Genomic DNA, 22,288 nt, shown 5'->3' with positions numbered 1-22,288 from the left:
AAATCACTATATTGAATTTCATGAAATTTGGATAAGTCATTCTCAAGTTTTTTTAAACAAATATTTTAAAAGTTACAAAAAAAAATTCATACCGACTTCGGCCCCATTTACAGGAAATGCCTGCCTCATATTAATTTACAATAAAATTTATTACGAAAAACAAATATGACGGACATGAACATTTCGGCAACTTCTATTTAAATATTTATGAGGAAAAGTGATATCGAGTCAGTGACTGTATATGACAAAGAAAGATACTGTGACAATGTCAACGCAACTTTGTGAATGCTTAGATAGAACGAGTGCAGCATAAAAGCCAATAACAACTAGTAAAAATTCTAAGAGAATGTGTGACTTTCTTGTCACGCTGGTGTCTTTATCAAATTATCTAATTGTAAAAACTAAGTACATTATGTGTTTTGTGGCATACTTGACACTTATTTTTAATTTTAAGATTGTTTCAAGGAGAACAGTAATTAGATATAATTGATTTTTGTAGTTCAAATGTCAATTAAGAACCCATTACATTAGGAATTGAAACTGCCAGATACTCAAAAAGACGTGTTGTACAGCTGATAAAGTTGAGGATGAGCGTCATTTTTTTCAATCGAATGCTCCGCTCCCTTCATAATAATTCTATTAAACATATTTATTGAGAGTGGATTGAAAAACAAGTTTTGCAACTTATATTAATCCCTTTCCACTTTGCGGGTGCGAGTGCTGCCTTGTAGCGGCATTAGTCTACTCTTTTTCGAAATCTACAAGGTGTCTTTAACGTGCAAGAGATATGGCTCTCTCATAACACGGGTCAGCCATTTACCGTCCCCTTCCGACGGACTATCATCGTTTCCTCAAGACCATCCTCGCAAATGGTGGTAAGGGAGAGCCAAAATTTGAGTTCCTGAAATTTTCATCCCAAACGGGAATCATAATAATACACCTTATCGCTATTTAGTCCATTCCTGGGAAAATAGTCATTTATACAACTTCCTGTTTAGGTCACGCGGGTCGAAAATGGAGGTCATCAGCAGTGAGCTGAGGGAGGAAAAACTTTGATATAGCATGATCCACTTTTTACGAAATTAAAATTGAAGTACAAAAATATTGTGTTTGAAGTACTTACAGTAGTTTAAACAGGTCTCATTAAAAAGTATCATGCATGGTGAATTGTTTAAACAGGGTCCCAGATAGCTTCAACTGGATGAAAAAGTTGTGTAATTTTAGAACTTATCCGGAATGGAATAAATAGCGATTAGGTGTATTGATGCACTGTTTAGGAATATTAATTTCTAGCACTTGTCAGAACTTTAAATAGTTAGATAAAGATAAACATGACTCATTAATCTTCGATGTTAACACAAGAAAACTTTACTACTTTGAGAAAAAAAATGTTTTATTGTTAGTTCATTTGAATTATGTTTGATATCAATGTGTTAGTTTTTTTTTCCTATTTTGTTTTGGCTCCTATTGTGACTGAGGCTTATGGTGAAATGAAGATACCTAGTATATATCAGTATAGTAATATCTTAATGTTGACCCAAACATTATATACCTCTGTCTGACCGTCCGTCCCGTGAATATTTTCCGTTGCATCTTTTTCAAAAAACATTATAAGGATTTCTGAAATTTGGTTTCAGAGTTTATTGAAGTCGGCTTTATCGTGATTTTGAGTTGAGTATATAGAAAGTATTCGTACTAAATTAGTCTTATGTAATATATACGGAGTTATGTCTTAAAATATGTTATTACACAAACGTAATAATACAGACAGACAAACATTTATTTTACCTGATACTTGACTTGACAAGTGTCGGACTTATGGGTTGTCGGAGTATTTGGCTGTCGGAGCAAAGGGTTGTCGGACTAATGGGTTGTCGGACCAATGGGCTGTCGGACTAATGGGCTGTCTGAATTATGACGTGTTTAATTATATGCTCGGATCACAAAAATTTCATTTACTGTTATCTGCTGTTGTCCATTTTAATTCCTTGTTATCTGTTATGAGCCAAATCAATTTGCTGTTTTGATGTTATTGGAACCCCCCTTGCCCCCCCCCTAATGGGCAAGTTATCAGTTGGTTGCCTACTCTTGAATATGGTCATACTTTGTATATAGATATTTTATGTAATGAAGTTTATATCTGTCACAAGACCATTGCCCTTGAACTGATTTTTCATGGTTCAGTAAATACTTGAAAAAAATCAAGATTTATTGTAATGTTTATTTCTCACTTATTATGAGTAATAGGACAACTTTATTTGGTAAGGTCATAATTCCCGTCTGACAGTTCTCACGTGACCTTGATCTCATTTGATAGACCAGTGAGTAGGAATAACAATGATTAAGTTTTTAGGTGGTCAATAGTCATTAGATATAGGAAGATGTGGTGTGAGTTCCAATGAGGCAACTCTTCATCCAAATGGCAATTTATAAATGTAAAGTAAACCATTATAGGTCAATGTACGTCCTCCAACACGGAGCATTGGTTCACACCGAACAAGCTATAAAGGGCCCAAAAATAACTAGTGTAAAACAATTCAAACGGGAAACAGTGTAATTTTTATAAAAAAAACGAGAAACGCGAAACACGTATAAATTATATCAACAAACAACAACATGTACATCAGGTCCCTGACTTAGGGGTGTCGGATTATAGCTAGGCTCCCGAGTAAAAAGTGAAATAGGATGCATGACAAAACAGATATTTGTGTTTCTTTAACAGACAAAGTTTTATTTTAAAGATATTATCTTTGGATTCTATATAATCGGGAAAAAAAAATTAAAGACAAAGTCTATTAATAAGCTTACTATTATCTTTGGATTTCAGATCATTTTTGTATGTTTACAACAGTTGTTTATATTGAAATATAATTCATGGGAACAATTCTCGCAACAAACTGTTGATTATTTTTTTATCACGACTTACTCTGGATGCGGGATTTTTTCGCTGTAATGAAAGACCCAATGGTGGCCTTCAGCTATTTTCTGCTTTTTGGTCGGCTTGTTTTAGATGCATGAATTTTTTATTAGTTTGCTAGTGGCTTTAAACAAGCTGTCAGATAACTGCGAGGACTCTCAAAACTGTTCCTGGTGTCTCTTTGTTGTCGGGATGTATAAGTACCCTGCCACGGCCACTCATATGTTTTTTGTCATCAGATGAGTTAAGCCTTTTTCATTTGTTTTTTTATAGTTAGTTCTTATGTTGTACTGTTATACCACTGTCCCAGGTTAGGGGGGATCTCACTTATATGTGTAACCCCGCGAAATTATTCATGTACGTGCCTGACCCAAGTCAGGAGCCTGCAATTCAGTGGTTGTCGTTTGTGTAAGTGTTACATATTTGTTTTTCGTTTCTTTTTTTTTTACATAAATAAGGCCGTAAGTTATCTCGTTTGAATTGTTTTACATTGTCTTTTCGGGGCCTTTAATAGCTTACTATGCGGTATGGGCTTTGTTCATTGTTGAAGGCCGTACGGTGCCCTATAGTTGTTAATGTCTGTGTCATTTTGGTCTTTACATGGACCATTTATATATGTCCGGGCACGTTTAACAACATTTCCGTAAAAATGAGGATGTGCTATCTTTTGCATTTACAAATTCCATTATCGAACACTCTAAAATGCAGTTAAAATTTACGTCAGAGAACAATTTTGATCGGAAATTCAAAACACTTCAACATTTTCAAGAGGACATTTCCCAATATAAATATACAGGATGCATATTGGTTGTCTTCTGTTAATGTAAAATGTCTAGGGCATTTTATAGCTTTGGTTCCGTGTTGAATACCGTACTTTGAACTATGATAGTTTACTTTTCTAAATTGTTATTATGGAAAGTTGTCTCATTGGACGGAGTTTAAGAAGTTCGCGTATTAAAGGTTAGTCCATCAATACTCAGGGGTTTTGGGATAAACTCATCAATGAAGTGTCCAGTTATTCGTCCCTTATCATACACTCAGTTCGTTTATATATGCGTCGGTGCCACTGATGGTTGAGTATAATTCAATTAAAATTATAACGACAATCATCCTTATCACACACATATTCAAAAAGACTGTCCTTATGCAAATTAAAACATAAGCTCTGCCCGATCAGGTGAAATAACATTAGTAATAGTTGTCAGTTATGATTTCAGTGTTCCTGGTTGAGATTATTCTGACAAGCATCATATAAGGAACACGATATTTATGTATCGAAAGTGTTATTTTGATATGAGCACTGGGTCGATACCCCTGCTGTTGGACTGTCCCGAGGTTATCTTTATACCACTTATCAACATTCGGTACGTGATCTGACATGAAATGTATTAGATAAGAAGGTGAGGAATAATTGCCAATGAAAAAAGGTTTATAAGAGAGTAAATAAATAGAAGTTTACACGTATAGGACCGAAACACATCATGTTAAAAACAACTAACAAGAAAAGCAACAACCTGATTAATTTACCAAACAACGAAACAAATCCAAGAAATGTTATAAAGCAATTAACGGCAACCATTGATTTGAAAGGCTCCTGACTTGGTTCCTGAACACATAGAAAAGTAGTAGGTCAATGGTTTCACAGCACAACATACGAACGACAATTTATTTCTTTATAATGGCCAGGTGATGAGTCATGACATAGAGTTTGATTCAGAAATTTGGATTATCTTTGCTTCTTCTCTTTAGCATATGTATGGTCATTGTTGTCTCAATATTTTATTAGAAATGCAATATATTCCATGTTTGGCTCCTAAGTTATTAGATAGCATGTCTCCCTCAGAAAATTCAAATCGCTCTCACAAACTGGCAATAATCAGGTCAATCTATAAAATAAAGAATATTAAATATTATCCAAGTCACAATTTGTTAAAGTAAACCATTATTGGTTACAGTTCAAACTACGGTTGTTTACATTCATAGCAATTGAAAATTGAAGCATTTAAAGAAAAGAAAATGCCTTGTAGGTTTTTGAATATTTGATTGTTTCATTTTTTTTAATGAAAAGAGACACATCCAGATATGCTTTTAATACAGTTAAAAAAAACCACACGAATTGCGAGAATTTAACTTAATTCTATGTAAACCTTGTCTTATGGAATAATGCCCGAATCTTTTTTCGTTCCTATCGCATTATCATTCATAGATATGAAACAACTATGTTTTTAACAAATTAAATGTTGGTGCAATGCTACTTACTTAGTTTTGCAGATATATCTCCTCCAAAATGAACACTTATCGTCATGCCATTTATTAGAATAGCTCTGGTCTAGCACAACACACTTAACGTCGTGGCCTGGTCTACCACTGGCATCTAGTTTATCAGGTTGCGGTGGATTTGGTAGATCTTGTGACCAATCACTGTAGTTAAAAGGTACACCAGACTCCCACTTATATGACTGGTCATTGTCATCATATGCTAGGCCAATCCAGTATTGCACTTGAAATTATAGTTCCAACATGATAAATACATATGGTGTGTTAAATTGTTAAACAAAACCGAGCATCAGAGCTATAAATTGCATGCATTTCTTTTGAAAAATTAATAATAAGATTTAATTAAGAGCACAGTTTCGATATGCATGCAATTTCAACGATTTCTAATTTACACCATGCGATTAAAATTCTCGTTAATTTACTTAATGACAATGTATATCTACAGACATACAATGGTATTTTTGATGCTAACAAACACAACTAATTTCATTCATAATTGAATATTTATAAAATTCTGTATGGTTATATACATATATGTATACGGATCTTTATAAACATGTGATATATGGATTCACGCATTTTCATATCATACACACACGGTGTGACAACAACTAGTACACCTTAGTGTGAGAACATTTAAAAAATTCATAAAAGGAAAATCCTTAGGCTATTTTCCAAATCAAAGGCTCATACACATTTGAATGAATTGATAAAAACTCATATTTCAGACTTGGTTTAGGTGTGATGAAATTTAGTGAGCCATACATCGTATTATTGTTATTAATGATATGCAATACAATATTAAATAATAAAAAGTTTAAACACGTAAAAGATAAGATTATTTCAATTTGAGAACAATTGATGTTCTAAGAAACGTCCCAGATCTTGACCGCAGAGAGATAGTCTATAGTAGTACATGTAGCTGTGATGAAGCATTTTGCTGATTGTTTTCAATATACTAAATAAATCTTAAGTGTGTTTATTATTTGTATTCATTTGCATGTCGTAATTATATTTAAGACTATTTAATTTTGCGCAGTTAAATTTCAGTGAAAAGTAAAATCACAAAAATACTGAACTTAGAGGAAAATCAATTCGGATAGTCCATAATCACATGGCAAAATTAAATAACAAAATGCATCAAAACAAATGGAAATGAACTGTCATGAAATATCATTTTACTTGTGTGTGTACGTCATTACAAGATACATTTTCTAATGTATGAGTAAAAGTTTTGGTACAGCTAGCTAAACCTCTCCTTTGTTTGACCGTCTCTTAACATTACATTATATTGACAACGATACGTGAACAAAATAATCAGACACATTAGCTAACACTTATTACGTCTTTCTCTGGCATTGGGCAGATCTTTTATTAGTGTAGCTACAACTAATATAAAATTGTTTTCGTCTTCACTTTCAATACTGGTCAAATGTCCACCGTTAGACCTGCAACTACCCTACAACAATAAAACAACTATGGTTTTCATTCTGTACACAAGATAATCGTTAATGTTAATAAAGACGCGTTAGTCAATCGGATTTGTTGAAAATAAAGCAAGAAGCGTACATTAGTAAGTCATATCCAACTAAAAAAACATCACGTAACTTTGGTGCTCATTTACCTGACCCATTTTTATCTTTTGCAACTGAATCCTTGGTGTTCGAACATGATTTTATTAGAACATGTTGTTGCTGATAGTTTAATTTGTTTGAATATCTTATATTAGTTGTAGCTACACTAATAAAAGATCTGCCCAATGCAGTGGTATAAGAAAAGCAAAATGAGTATATGAAATTTGATGTATGCCTATTTGTGCTTCTTCGTTTACATTTGTTGTCTTTATAGTGTTGCAAGTATGTTTGTTTTGTTCATACTTTTAACGACAAAATTATTTTTATGTCTACCTGTACGAATTTCAAACGCGCATTGTTATACCAGCACTGAAAACATTCTTTCCTTTACGGGTAGACTTTATATACATAAATTAAGTGGTACAAGAAAACCAAAATGAGTATGTTAAATTTGATGTATGCCTTTTTGTGATTCTTCGTTACATTTGTTGTTTTTATAGTGATGCAAGTATGTTTGTTTTGTTCATACTTTTAACGACAAAATTATTGTTATGTCTACCTGTACGAATTTCAAACGCGCATTTTTACACCAGCAATGAAAACATTCTTTCCTTTACGGGTAGACTTTATATACATAAATTAAGTGGTACAAGAAAAGCAAAATGAGTATGTTAAATTTGATGTATGCCTTTTTGTGATTCTTCGTTACATTTGTTTTTATAGTGATATTAAGATGATAACACAATATTGACTGCTGTACCCCTATTTTTTGACATTTTTACTCTTTGAATATGTTTGTTTTGTTCATACATCGTTGACAATGTAATGGAATTTGACGCGACTATCATACAAGTGAGAGGTTTAGCTAGCTATAAAACCAGGTTCAATCCACCATTTTCTACATTAGAAAATGCCTGTACCAAGTCAGGAATATGACAGTTGTTATCCGTTCGTTTGATGTGTTTGGACTTTTGATTTTTGATTTTCCTTTTTGAATTTTCCTCGGAGTTCGGTATTTTTGTGTTCTTACTTTTCCCTGGAGATTCGTTAAAAAACTTTTATTGTGCTCCTTATTTCCCCGTTGGCTCAATTTTAAATATAGCAACACCATATTTAATTGTTCTTTAAATTCACAAATTCCGTAAGTAGTACCTAACAACTCGATTCAGAATATTAAAACACATATCTGGCGGAAAACTTAACTTAAAACATTTATTAATAAGTGTTATTGCAAATACGTATCAATTTAAAAAGGGGATTTTGCGAGATTTTAAAAATGGCAGATGTGTTTTAAAATGTCGCATTAATTTTCATCATCTTTTATTTTTCGTGTAGAATTTGTGTCGCTTCTGTTATATTCCTCAATGATATTTGGTGGATAAATATCTTCTTGAAAACTAATTTAGTGTGAAACAAATAATTAACACGGAAACATTCATTTTGAGAGATATACTGCTTCCAGAAACGAGTTATCATTGAAATCACGGAGCGTAATTTCCCTGCTTGATTTTAATTTTCCAGCCTTATAATTTTACTGATAATGCAAATTCATCAATTTATTGCTATTGTATTAATTATAATTAATAAAAAAATGAGTAATAGAAAATTAAAACATGTAATGGTTAAAACGATCATATAGTATTTCAAGTTATTAAATTGCTTACCTTCGCAACATATTGCGAAACGGTTGAACAACGGAACGTGTACTTATACCCACGAAAGTAGGCCACCGTGGTAGGACAATCCCTTATCACTAAAAGTATAAAGATATCAAAATTAATATTTCCTGTCTTTATGTTCAGACACAATGACTGTGGTTTTTAAAAGACAATAACAATTAATCAAAACCAAGGAGTATACCAAGACTCACAAAACCAAAAGACATTTACACGAACAGTTACACATAATAAATAAAAAACAACACGAAACTAAAAACCGGGAGTGATATCAGATGTTCCGGAAGTGCAATTATTTCCCGCACCGTATATGTCACCTGTCGTGTTAATTCTTTGTTCAGCTCGGTAATGATGGAAGGGTATTATGACTGAGGAAGAATTTCATATATGAATTCTGACCCACTTTTGTCATAATGGCTAATCAGCTCATGATGGCGACCGTAAATGTCTTGAGTGGTGACCTTAATTTGATTAATTCATTGCCCTTTTGAGAAAGCAGTATTCCTCGTTCAACAAAATGAAAGTACTTTGAGCAAGCTCTTTAGGGACGTTTTAATTGAGACACATATACTTCATATGCTGGTGCCGCTTGGATGTTGCTACACAAAAATGGAAAGATGACTATAGGAAAATTAAAATCATCGTTTTTGTCGTAAATTTGGGTATTTTACCTACCATCAATAGTCATTTGAGAAAAAGGTCTAAATATGAAGCAGATTTATCTGTGTCGGTAGTATCTTTAATATCAAGTTATCTTATATATATTAAATGTAAGTGATCACTGAATCTATTATTATTGAGAAAAGTGCATCATCAATATACCGAAAGGTGAAATTAAAACACTGGGCTAATTTCTTTTCTCCTTTCTGTATCTCTTGGATACATTCTGAATACGAAAACAAATCTGCAAGAAGAAGAGCGCCATTGGTACCCATTGGGATTCCAATAGTCTGTTGGAAGACCAAACCTACATATTCAACAAAAATGTTGTCAAACAAAAAGTCCAACGTGGCAGTGATATCCTCTTTGGTGTATTATTTGCTTGACTCTGTATGATTTTCCACAAAGTAATCTGAATGCTTGCCTATAACTAGATATTCAAAACGTCTAGCGCCTTTTTTTGTTAAAGGAACATAAGCTGACGAGGTCTTTCAGTTGACCTTTAAGTTTAGGTTGTGGAATATTGGTATAAAGAGTAGAATTTTAATGTTGGTACAATGTTTTAATGATTGAGATTGTAAATTCACCAATAACTATTTTGAATTTGTTTAGTATCCACATCTGATAAACACCACTTCTTGAATATGCCGTTTCGGAATACTTGTAAAATTTATGTTTTGTGTATTATTCCGAAGTAAAATCATTATTTCGTTCATCTTTCTTGATGTCATCAATGATGATCCTTTGCACTATATGCTCGTCAACTTTGTTAGTATTTTTCTGGCTTTCGAAATTTTGTCGTCAAAGCGTGACTGGTTAGTCTTGTGTAGGAAACGTGCGTCTGGTGCATTAAATTCTAAACCTGGCACCTTTTGATAGCTATTATTCGTGTGTTTCTCAGTTCTATATTTTCTCCCATTTTTTTGTATTAAAGCCCTGTCAGGTAATGTTGTCATTTCAATGTTATATTAAACATCGCCATTAAAGCGGGCGGTTTGGCATGCCACAAAATCAGGTTCAACCCAACATTTCTTTTATCAAAATTTCCTGTACCAAGCAAGGAACATAGCCATTGTTATATTATAGTTCGTTTCGGTGCGTGTTACATTTTGATGTTGTGTCGTTGTTCTCTTATATTTCTCTCAGTTAGTTTATAACCCGGATTTGTTTTATTTTTGCTCAATCGATTCATGAATTTCGAACAGCGGTATACTACTGTTGCCTTTATTCATTCAAGTTAAAAAAAAGTCATAAATATAGAAACCATAGTTATAATCCTTAATAAATTCTTCTTTATTTTTAAACTCGTACATATCGAGGAGAACCAGCTGTCTTAACGTTACACCCAGATTTCCGTGAAGTTTTTGCTTTGACCTGTGGTCACATTTAAGAAAATGGTGACCGCTATAGACAACGACGGCTTAAATATTTAAAAAAAAACTCATTTTGAATGCCAAAATCTGAAACTTTGTATTTGCATCAGACGCTCGATTAAAAAATTAAAAAGGCCAGATAAAGTACAGTAGCGCCGACGTGTCTTTCTGGTTCAGTTGTCATCTCATTTAGTATCCGCTCGAATAGAATATCTTTCCACTTAATTAGCGAAATAATCTCGTGTATACGTCTTAATCAGTAATGAATGTTACAAAATTAACATTGTATATTGTTGATATAGATTATCCAGGATAATTTCTATTTGCTACATATAACACAACAATCAAAGGAAACATTAGTCCTTGAATATTCTGACTTGGGCTGTGGAACATAAGAGCTCGAGTATTAGATGGGTAACTATAAAATGGGGAAACGTACAAATGTACATACATGACATAAATGCAAAGATAAAAAAAATGAAAAAGGGCCGATTTACCTAGATCCAATGATGTCTGTCGACAGAGAGGCCAAACGAAATAGTGCATCAATGGATGGAAAATATCAATCTTTTGATATGGGAAGAGTTCTGACGTCACACTGACACACCTTGTCTCGAACTTAGGAAATAGATGTTAGTAATTGTTCTTACCACATTGTAGAATATCCCAATGCCATACTGATGATTTACATGAGAGAGATTCGTTTCCAACAAGTACAAATCCTGCATCACATGCAAAATGTGCCGTTAATCCATCATTTCTTCCTGTTACTGTTACAGATCCATTTTTTAGACTGTCGATTGGAATACACTGAGCTGTTGTATAAAAAAATCAACAAATACAAAATAGATGAATGATGGGAAATGTTTCTTTCTTCCTTCGTTGGACTTGTTTTCAAATGTCAAAAGAAATTGCAAAACTGTGGGGGGGGGGGGGGGGGGAGGGGGTAGTGATGGCATATCGATATGTTGGCTGAATCGTAAACAAATCAATTAAGTGCATTTGAAATTAATGTAATATGTTTTTTTTCTCGGACTGTAACTGCTAGAAAATTGTGAAGTTATCAATGGTACGAAACAGACAAGCTTTTGTATTTGAATATGTTTAAATGAATCAAAGTATAAAGCCGTGTTCACATTGACCTATACTTGGTGGTGTTTTTATTAGTATAAATCACACGAAAACTAAACAAAAGTACGCTCCCATCGATACCAATGTTAACATATAGTTGAAATCAGGTTTTGTCTACATGCAGTCGATAATAAAGGTAGATCTTGTGTGGGTTATGTGTACACACAACTCAACATTCAGAAAATTCCCTTTTCTTCATCTGTAAGCACGCTGATGTAACATACGTTTTCTGATACGTAATCAAGACATATTTAATATCTTAAAACTCCTGCAAATTATCAAAATGGCTTTCATAAAGGAGCAACCTCTTAACTTCAAAAAAAGGAGAGGTTGGAAGTTGGGTCTGAGTCAGAATTCTTTTCGCACGAACATTTTATTCAGTTTTTTGCGATGCTTGCAATCGATTGCCCCCCCGTAGTTTTAGCACTATAATGTATGTTGGTGCTCTGGATTCAGAATACATTTTTAAATCATTGGTATGACCAGAACATATTTTTTTATCAAATTAAGAGTCAGAATATTTTCAAGGAAATATCCATTCCCAAACCCCCTTTTTGAAATCAAATGGTCGTTCTCTAACTGCTAGACAAGTTCTTATGTACAGGTAATTAAACAAGGTGTGTATATGTGAACAAATCTTGTGTACAGGTAATTAAACAAGGTGTATAGATGTGAACAAATATAACGTGAATAGTACATTAAACTAATTGTATAATTGTAAACATGTTTACTGTACATAGCGTTTAGTGTTAGCATGGTATAACACATCTACATGTATATGTTCAGTAGATTGATTTGTGGCAGCTCGTATTGTATTGTATAGACAAACGTCGAGTCTTGAGTAAAAATTCTAATTCTGGTATAAATGATGAATTCAAACGCATAAGGGCATACGACAACGTGTCGATCCTTTGATGAATTTTCATCTAAGCAATTCAAATGTATATGTAATAAAAAAATCAGTGGCGGATCCAGAAATTTTCATAAATGGGTGCCCACTGACTGACCTAAGAGGGGCGCGCTCTTGTCACGCTTCAATGAATCCCTAAATAAGCAACCAATTTTTTTCCCAAAGAGCGGGGACACGGGCCCCCTTAATCCGCCTCTGAAAATACCTTTATGTGCTACTTTCAAAGATATCAGGGGTCAACACTTCAGACTGTTTTGGAGATTTCTATCCTTTGGATGGACACACCGAATTGTTTGTTTGTTTTATTTCAATAGATAAACAAAAGGCACATGTTAAATGAACCAAAATAAAACATAAAAATGCTCTTAATATTAACAACAGTCTTTTGAACCAATTTACTTTTAACAAAGTTTTAGGATTTATGAAAAAAACCTGTAAATTGGCAGAAGGAAATGTTTGTTTCACCTTGCAGGGATTTGAAGTCATGCTATTTTGATATCGAGACAACACCGATTGCACTGTGTCCACTGTTCTATACAACTCACTCACCTAGACTGAATTACATAATTCACTTTTCGAGGGGCCTAGTTCCTTTCGTCATGATTTAAATCTAGAGTTGTTAAATATATATTACAGATATATTGCATCTTTATAGAATTAGTAAAATTAATACACTCGACGGAACATTGAAGTAGGACAAAATATTCTTCTGCTTATTATAGCTAAGCTCACCTTTTAAACGATCTAGCTTATATTTATGCAATAAATGCAAAAAAAAAGTTCACGAAGACTTATATGGTTGTATACTTACATACGCAACACGGCTTTCTGTTACAGCATTTGCCTGTCTCTTTCCATCCTGAACCAAAACTACTCTCACAAGTGGAATCTTTTGTTTGGGCGCATCTACCTTGAGAGGCTATACATTGACGAGTAAGCTCTAAAAATGTAAGGTCTTTTGTTTTAAAATTTCTCTACATCATGCATCTTTGGCAATTTAAACAGTAATTAATGTGTTATTAAATGATTAGGTTAAAGGTGGCAAGGATAACGGGAACACAATTGTTTCCAAAATTTATACTTAAATTGAACGTTATCTTTTTCAATCAAAAGAGATGAAGAAAATTGATTAACTATTTCATTCAAATTTGATAATGTAAATTCATTATATTCTTTAAATAAATCAAAATGATATAACTCCATTACAAGCATTTAAATGAAAATTATTTGAAATACATTGGTTCTGACAAATATTCGAGTGCAATTCTTTGCATAAATTTTTTTTAAAAGACGGGCGAAAGATACAAAAGGGACAGACCAAATCCGAGATAGAAATCGTGAATTCACCACAATCAACAATTTACTTGAGCACACATTCAATAGGATCACGTGGTTTAAGCAGGAACAGCCATATTTTCCGAAGCCCCCGGAAGGAAGCTATTTAACCTAGAGTTTCAAATGGTACAGTTGAAAATATATCTTCGTAAATTTCACGGACGCCATCACGAGTTGGTTGACCGTTATGGATTAACCGTTTCACAAATGATATCGGATACATTTCTTACGTCGTAACTACAATCCCATTCCCTGTCGTGACTATGACCTACCGAATTATAAAAAAAGGAGATGTGGTATGATTGCAAATGGGACAACTGTTTACAAGAGACCAAAATGACACAGACATTAACAACAATATTAAGGTCACTGTACGGCCTTCAACAATGAGCAAAGGCTATAGTGCATGGTCAGCTATAACATGCTCCGATATGACAATGTAAACAAATTTAAACGTGAAAACTAACGGCTATATTTATTTTTTAAAAAAGAACGAAAAGCAAGTATGTTACACATGAACGAACGACAACTACTGAATTACTGGCTCCTGACTTGGGACAGGCACATACGTAAATAACTTGGATGAATCAAAACGTGTTAGCGGGACCCAAATCCCCCTTAACATCGGACAGTGGTATAACAGTGAAACTTAAAAACGAAATCAGTTGGAAAAGGCTTAACTCATCAGATTGAAAAAAAATACAAGTGAATGTGGCCGGGTACTTGTACATCTCGACAACACAAAGGACTATGACCAGATCTGAGAGTTCTTGTAGTTATTTGACAGCTAGTTCAAAGCCACTAACAACTAATAAAAAAAACATGCATCTCTTTATCGGAGTTGTTTTAACATGAGCAACACGACGTCTGTCACATGTGGAACAATATCTGCTTACTCTTCTGGAGCACCTGAGATCACCGCTAGTTTTTGGTGTGGTTCGTGTTACTAATTCTTTAGTTTTTTATGTTGTGGCATGTGTACTAAAGCCTGTCTGTCTGATTTTCGTTTTCATTTTTAGCCATCGCGTTGTCATTTTTTTTTCGATTTATTAGTTTGACTGTCCCTCTGGTATCTTTCGTCCCTCTTTTAAAGCTTTGGGCGTTTTTGTCTATCCATTAGAAATCTAAATTTCAGTTGGTTATTTATAATTTCAGTGATCCTTTATGACAGTTTATTCATTTATATAAATAAAGGCAAAAGTAGTATACCGCTGTTTGAAAGTTATATATCGATTGATCCGAGTTACAAACTAAACCTGACTGGCTATATAAAATGTCGCTTACTTCCTGCATCCGCCTCATGGTATATGATGAGCGCAATAAGAGTGGCGTACAAGCAGTTTAACATGGTCCTGGAACATTGACATATTTTATTAAACGTGTATGATATTTACATTATTAATATGACATACAGTATAATATTAACATTATTCATATAACATGATTTAGAACATGTACATTTAAAGATGTAACTTATTGATCAAACAGTCAATGTATTCCGATTAAATCACTATTTATTCGGTGTTGACATTCTAAATCTGTGAAAATTATGATTTTGTTAGAAATCAAAATGTGTGAACAACATTTAATTAATATAGTTCGTCAAATCTTGGCATGTCAAGTTGTTGAAAAAAATATTCATTCGAAAATATCGGGGTGTTGAAATTATATCGTTAGTTTGTAACCCTAAAGTAAATATGTCTAGTACGAACATAAAAAAGAGGAGCTATCCTAAGACAATCGTCCAATGGAACCTTTTACCAGTTAATGCTGTACAATGCACCACAGTTGAAGCATTCAGATAACATATTCCTATATATTAGTTCTCAACCAATACTACACCATGTAATGTAACACCTTGTAAATAGTTTTATCTTATATGTACAGTGAAAATCAAAAACAAGTTATTATTTCTTTATTAAATTTTTTGATGCAAATATAAAATTGTAAATTTTACCCACGCATGCACGGCACATAGTCATCAACATTATGATGGAGTGTGGAAACTTAAAGAAGAAGAAGCTATTGATTAATTATTTGTCGTTTGTAACTATTTTTGGCATAATACTAAAAAAGATCGTATAATCGAAGCTCTTATATTTACCTCTAAAGTTTAAGAAAATATACTACCTGGATGCTATCAAATCTGTGTTTCTATTTCTTTCTTCTTTTTTTATCACTAGCAACATATTCACAAATATCTCGAGAAAAATATAGTTTTTTTTGTCTGATATTTAAAAAAATATAAATATAAATCATAACACGAAACAGTATAAAAATATGATTTAATGTGTTATATTCAATACTTTCAAGGTTATATATATTTTAAAGATACTCTGATTAAAATTTTTATAGTGAAAAGACAGACTATTAAACATAACTGCAAGAATTGCTTGAAGGTGAAATAGTGGCGGCTTGGTTGTAATTATATCCGTCGTTGTTTACCTAGGAGCACGTTCTCGGTTCATTGTGGAAATCGTCATTACCCAGAGATATGTTTTACACTTTGAATTTTGGGAGTACTGTGTAACTATGATTAAATCGATAATGAATAAGACTGGTTACACACTGTCATCATAAAATTAAGTTATTCATATTTTAACATTCGAACCTTAGAAATTTTATCTATTTGACAAAACTATGACTATGGTCAATATTTTAAACGTGAATTATCAGTATGGAAAGACAATAACAATCAAAACCAAGGAGTAAACAGAGACTCACAAAGTTCTAGTATTAACTATGAAGGAGGTTAATGTTAGTTACGTTTTAATAAAAAAAAAAAAGAGGGATCAAGCTTTCACTGTGTAAATTAATGTTGTAAGTGTATGGCCGTTTTCACACCAAACGCCGTGTACAGTAAACGATTTTTACATAAAATTGATACTTTTAACACTTATTAATAAAATTCTATACAGAAATATTGTCTCAACTTCATATATTTATTGTTATAAAAAAAAACTTTACATAGCCTTTTTAACCCCGCATCAAGACTCATCCATCATCATTGCCAAACACATAATTCATTTGAGTCTTCCTGAATCGACTGGACGTACACGCTGACAGAAATATTTGCCACTGGTCTTTACTCAAACAACGATTCACTCATAAATGCATACTGAATAAGGGTGAGGTTAAATTGTTTGTGTATGTAATATCTCAGATACGTTTAAATACAATTAGAAATATCAACACATTACCCCTCCCTTTGCCAAATACTCTGAAGGGGGTCTGAGTCAGATTTTTTTCCCGCGCTTAAGCTTATGTTTAGTCAATTTTTCGATGGTACCCATTCGATATTTATCACTTAAATGTTTGGGGGAATTTTGGATTCAGCATATTTGTTCATTATAATTTTCTGTATGACCCGTTTTTTTTTAATCAGTTAACAGTTAAGTATTTGGTTTAACATGTGTAATGTTTCACATTTAATTTGTTCACATCTATACACCTTGTTTAGCTACATAAGATTTGTTCACACTTGTAAACTCTATGTCATTCAAATGTTTATAACGTAGAACCGTATTAAAATTTCGAACAACTTTTCTAGCAGTTAGGGAACGAGCATTTGACTTTAAAAAAAAAAGGGGGATGGATTTTCAAACAATTTGATTTTACAAAAATCGGGTCATACAGATGATAAGAACTATTTTTTTTTCTTTTTTAAATACATGGGAAAATTAAAGTTCTGAATGCCTAGTTTTGTGTACATTTAACCTACACAAGGCCTACGTCGACTATCGACTGCATGTAGACAAAACATGATTTAAACTACATGTAAACATTGAGTTTTATCAATAGGAACTTAATTATTTTAAGTTTAAGTGTGAGTTACACTAACACAACATCGAGTTTAGGTCAACAACTAAAACAACAACTAGATTGTACCCGATATGATAAGTATGCAACGTCTATATATAAGAAAGTATATGTACACTTACCACGATGTACGAAAGCAAACCTTGGGCTATGAAAATGATGTGGCGTCTAAGATTTTAGATCGTATGCAAATGATATATGGATGCACATGGTTTGTAACAACGATTTGTAACATATGTTGTTGTACGTAATTTGTTCATATGATTTACGAGTTTTTAATGAGAATAGCAACAGGTTGACACGTGTAAAAATAACAAGAAAAATATCAACAAAAGTACAGAATTTCCAAGTAAATTAAAGTCATAAGAAACCTCAAATCAAAAAAAATTAATGCATCTGATTTTTATAACTCAATGGATAGTTTTCATTATAAAACTTATGTACATATACTTTTTTCTGAGGAAAATTCTTAAATTTATTCATATTTAGAAGAAGTTTACTTTATTTGAATAGCTTCCTTCCAGCAAGCAATTCCCCCGACATATTTTCCGTATGCAAGGTGACCTCAGTGTGACCCATCTCGTAAAAATCCGGTGACCACAATACGCATGGATGTCCTTAAAATAAACTATTATCTGAATTTACATGTTAAACACGTGCTCAATTTCCATGCTTTTTTGTTTATTTTTCGTCAATTGTTGACAAACAGGTGACAATCGTTGAACTTCGGCTTCAAAACACGAACTTTAATTACCTGCCATATTTTCACAACAACACTGACTGATTGAAAGAAAAATTGACAATTATACGAAATTTACACGAAAAAAATGATAAATTCGAGCACAGAAGACTAAGTTTATGATGTTTGTATGCATTGGTTCAAGAATTGGAAGAACATTATTTTTCACCGGTCTCTCGTTTCTTATGACTTAAATAAATAGGGAAGTCGTTAAACCCGACTATACCTATGCCCTTCTATATCAACGAAAGAAACGAATAAAATGTATTCTTCTGACATTTCAGTCTCGTTGAAATCCACAGTGTAGATACTATTCTGTACGCTATCCGGCAGTCGCGATTTTCGAAGCGAGGATTTCAAACTGGCTAACAGAACGGGTTTGTTTTGGTGCATTTTCTCATCATTTGTTTACTCCTATATCTATAAAGTGTTTTGCACATCTTAAATGTATGTATAGCATCATAAATATTAGTAACTGTAACAAAAACATGCAGTAGAATATAAAATATACGTGTGCATCACACCAACTTCATAGAAAAAAGTGGAATCGATGGACAATTTTGCTCCCGTAGTACAAAGCAAATGATCTTTTATTGCAAATATTTGCATCAGTTTACAGTTAAATATATACTGTTTCAATATTCTTACCGTATATAAGTAGAATGTTCGTATTTCAAATAAAAAATATGCTTTCCGTGAGGATCCCAAAATAAATTACTGTACGATCAGTCTAAAAGTAACTGTATTCTAGTAGCGATTTCATATTTTTTGTCTGTATGACCAGTCGTGATTTTGAAGAAAAAAAACAAAGGCAATTTGAAGGTATATACGTGTCTATGTGATATTATGATTGTGTCCATGGAACTATAACGTGTAATTTCTTTCATCAGACAATACAAATATATTTCTGATGATTTTTGTAGACGGCAAAATAATTATATTTTGTTCCGTCAGTCTTATTTAAAATGAAATACCTAAAAAGCGATACATGATTCGCTTGTGGACTTTGTATTAGTGTGTCGTTGCAGTAATCTGTTTAACTATTACATTTTTAAAGACTATTTACACCGTCTGCCGTTGACCAATTGGTGATAACATATATCAAGCTTTTCTCTTTTAAAATGACAAAAAATAGAAAGAGAAAGCTTTTTTAAAACTTAAGGTATTGAGCAAAGAATTGACGAAATTATATCCCGCCACTTCTATAGTCCATGTTTTGGAAAAAAATAGACCACCAAAAAAAAAAAATTATAGGTGCACAGGGGCATCATTCAATAACGAATATGTGGAAGTTTTATTAATATATGGTAAGTTTTTGAAAGTTGCGTATAGTAAATTGGTATCACCCAATAAAGTAGTGGAAAAGTCCTTATCATGGAACTAGAAAACTGCTGAATTTTCGAAAAATAAAAAAAAAGAGGTGCACAATTTAATTAAATGATAATGAATCTGAAAAAGATTCATTAAGTTATGACAAGTGTCTGAAGGAAGTTGTGGATATAAAATATGTACGCCCAATATAAGGTTATGACAAAGTCCGTATTTTAGATATAGAAACATCAAAAATATTTTAACCAAAAAATCGAAATAGAAGGTCCATAATACATTAAATGATTAAAAATGGAGCAATTTTTGAAAAGTTTAACAATTGGTTTTGGGGGTGACGGTTGGAAATACCTGCTGGGTGCCCCCATATAATGCAATGTTCAAGTCCGTATCTTATACAAAGAAACCCCATAAAAGAAAAAGATTTTTAATAAAATTCGAAATACATTCCTTTTTTTTTATATAAATAAGGCCGTTAATTTTCTCGTTTGAATTGTTTAACATTGTCATTTCGGGGTCTTTTATTGACAATTGGGATCCGGCGGTTTGAAACTCATTTTTAACTTTAAATGCATTTTTATGTGAACATATATTTGTAATTTGATATTCTCCTGGATTGGACACCCTCTCCATTTAAAAATGTCTGGAAACCCCAATGTATATTAAGTGGTTTATAGGAGATACGCTTACAAAACCGCGAAACATGTTGTACTGGTCCAACGGACGAACGGAAAGACGGACTTCATTATCACTATAAACCACCGCTTAACAAAGAGGTGTACAATTGCGTGTCAAAGAGACAGATCTACATCCAAAACAAAGTGAAGGAACTGTGATCAATTATAGGCTACAGTACGGCCTCGAATGTTTGTATAACAATTAAATCTGTGTGTTTGTACAATTTTAAGTATAACGGAGGACATTTCTGGAATTTATATAAACAAACAAAACTTCCTCTTATTTCAGCAACATTCAAACATCCTTATACTTAATGAAGTAAGTCGAGTACACCCTATCAAGCTTAAACATGATTCATACGTTTTCAGGATGTGAATTTATTGAAATATATTTGTGTTATTTATAAAAATTGCCCCCTTCTAATGTATCGTAAATAACTTTGAAATCACCACTAGAATACAGTGAAATAACGACTGATCATACAGTTTCAAAATATACAAGCGAGACTGATCGTACAGTGAGAAATTCAAACAAGTGTAATTTTCTCATTTCTGGCTTCAAAGATCTGTCTGAAACCTTTACCACCACTTAAAATATACTTTATTTAGTTAATTAAGTCTGGGTTTTACGTTAATTTGTACAGTAAGGGTGCAAAAAGATTGTTTTTAGGTTCACCGACTGATTTTCCTTAGTGATGCACTTGAAAATCTCTTGATTAAGGCAAAGATACGAATAATGAATGTGCTAAATTTAATTATAAACCATTTGTGAATATCGATGTCAGCTGAATTAATCATTAAGCAATGTACCGATGAACATCTTACCGTTTAATATAGTATATCCAACAAATTTAGAATGTGATCCAAAAAGTTCTCGCTTCGAAAATCGCGACTTCCGGATAGCGTACAGAATAGTATCTACACTGTGAAATCGCGTTCTAAAATATTATTTCTAAACTAAGTGATACAAGTGGAAAATGTCCAAAAAAATGTTATAATCAAACCAAACTCTGTGAAAAAAATGGTTATTTCCAATGAAAGTTTTTGAGTATTCGATTTTTAAAAATTTTTTTTCCAATGAAGTCAGTCCTTTTATATACTTTTTTTGTTGAGAAAATGGGTAAGGGATACAAAAAATGATTTTCCCAGGAACTTGTACATCCAACATCCCTTTTTTCTTTTCATATTTCTAATAACAAAGAAGTTGAAAAATATGGAAACTGTACTTAAAACATAGAAAAATCACATATTTATAAAATTGACAACATGGTAAATTTTACACAAAAAAGGATGAAAATAGGATAAAACTTTCTTATATTAATACCTACCTATAGTTTTTCTAATTCAAATTTATTCAGATTGGTCCCCTTCATCTATATTAAAAGTATGACCAAAAGTTTGAATTTTGATTTTTTTCCTGATAATAGACCAACAATAGGTGAAAATTAATGAAAAATGGTAAACATCAACATTAGGTACTTTCATAGGGCCATAGCATAAGCAGAAGTGCATCACCATATGATTTTTTTCTTTACCAATTATTTTTTTATGTATGTGAAGTTAGCAGCCGGTTCGTCATTCGATATTCAATGTCCAACCGGCTGCTAGCAGTCGGTTGGATATTCAAAATTAAGTTGAAAATATAAAAAAAATATTACTTAATAACATTAAAAGCATGATTTTCATAGTTAAAAGAACTGATAAGATATGTACGAAATTGTGTCATGACATCTTCAAGCTGTCGTAAATTCTCGTTGTTCTCGAATATGAACCCTTTTCTAACTTGCATATTTGTCTTAATGTAATATAGATTGTTGTCAATACAAAAAAAATAAAGAAATACCATACTTTATACAGTATATTTTTTTAAAAAC

The 22,288-nt window shown here is 32.6% G+C and overlaps 1 protein-coding gene across 1 annotated transcript; it reads right to left on the bottom strand.

Annotated features, from left to right (window-relative positions):
- Positions 1-4,689: 4,689 nt before the first annotated feature.
- On the bottom strand, positions 4,690-17,881 carry LOC134684088 (brevican core protein-like). The gene is made up of 8 exons (XM_063543370.1): positions 17,795-17,881; positions 15,138-15,205; positions 13,330-13,458; positions 11,128-11,292; positions 8,433-8,521; positions 6,539-6,653; positions 5,177-5,417; positions 4,690-4,803 (listed from the first exon to the last, which is right to left on the bottom strand). The coding sequence occupies exons 2-8, from the start codon at positions 15,199-15,201 to the stop codon at positions 4,794-4,796; spliced, it is 813 nt and encodes a 270-aa protein (XP_063399440.1). The 5' UTR covers positions 15,202-15,205; positions 17,795-17,881; the 3' UTR covers positions 4,690-4,793.
- Between the last annotated feature and the right edge of the window lie 4,407 nt (positions 17,882-22,288).

The sequence above is a fragment of the Mytilus trossulus genome, chromosome 9 (assembly GCF_036588685.1).
Source record: "Mytilus trossulus isolate FHL-02 chromosome 9, PNRI_Mtr1.1.1.hap1, whole genome shotgun sequence".
NCBI lineage: Eukaryota > Metazoa > Mollusca > Bivalvia > Mytilida > Mytilidae > Mytilus > Mytilus trossulus.
Note: the sequence above shows the minus strand (reverse complement) of the source record. Positions and strands in the feature narration are given on the sequence as shown.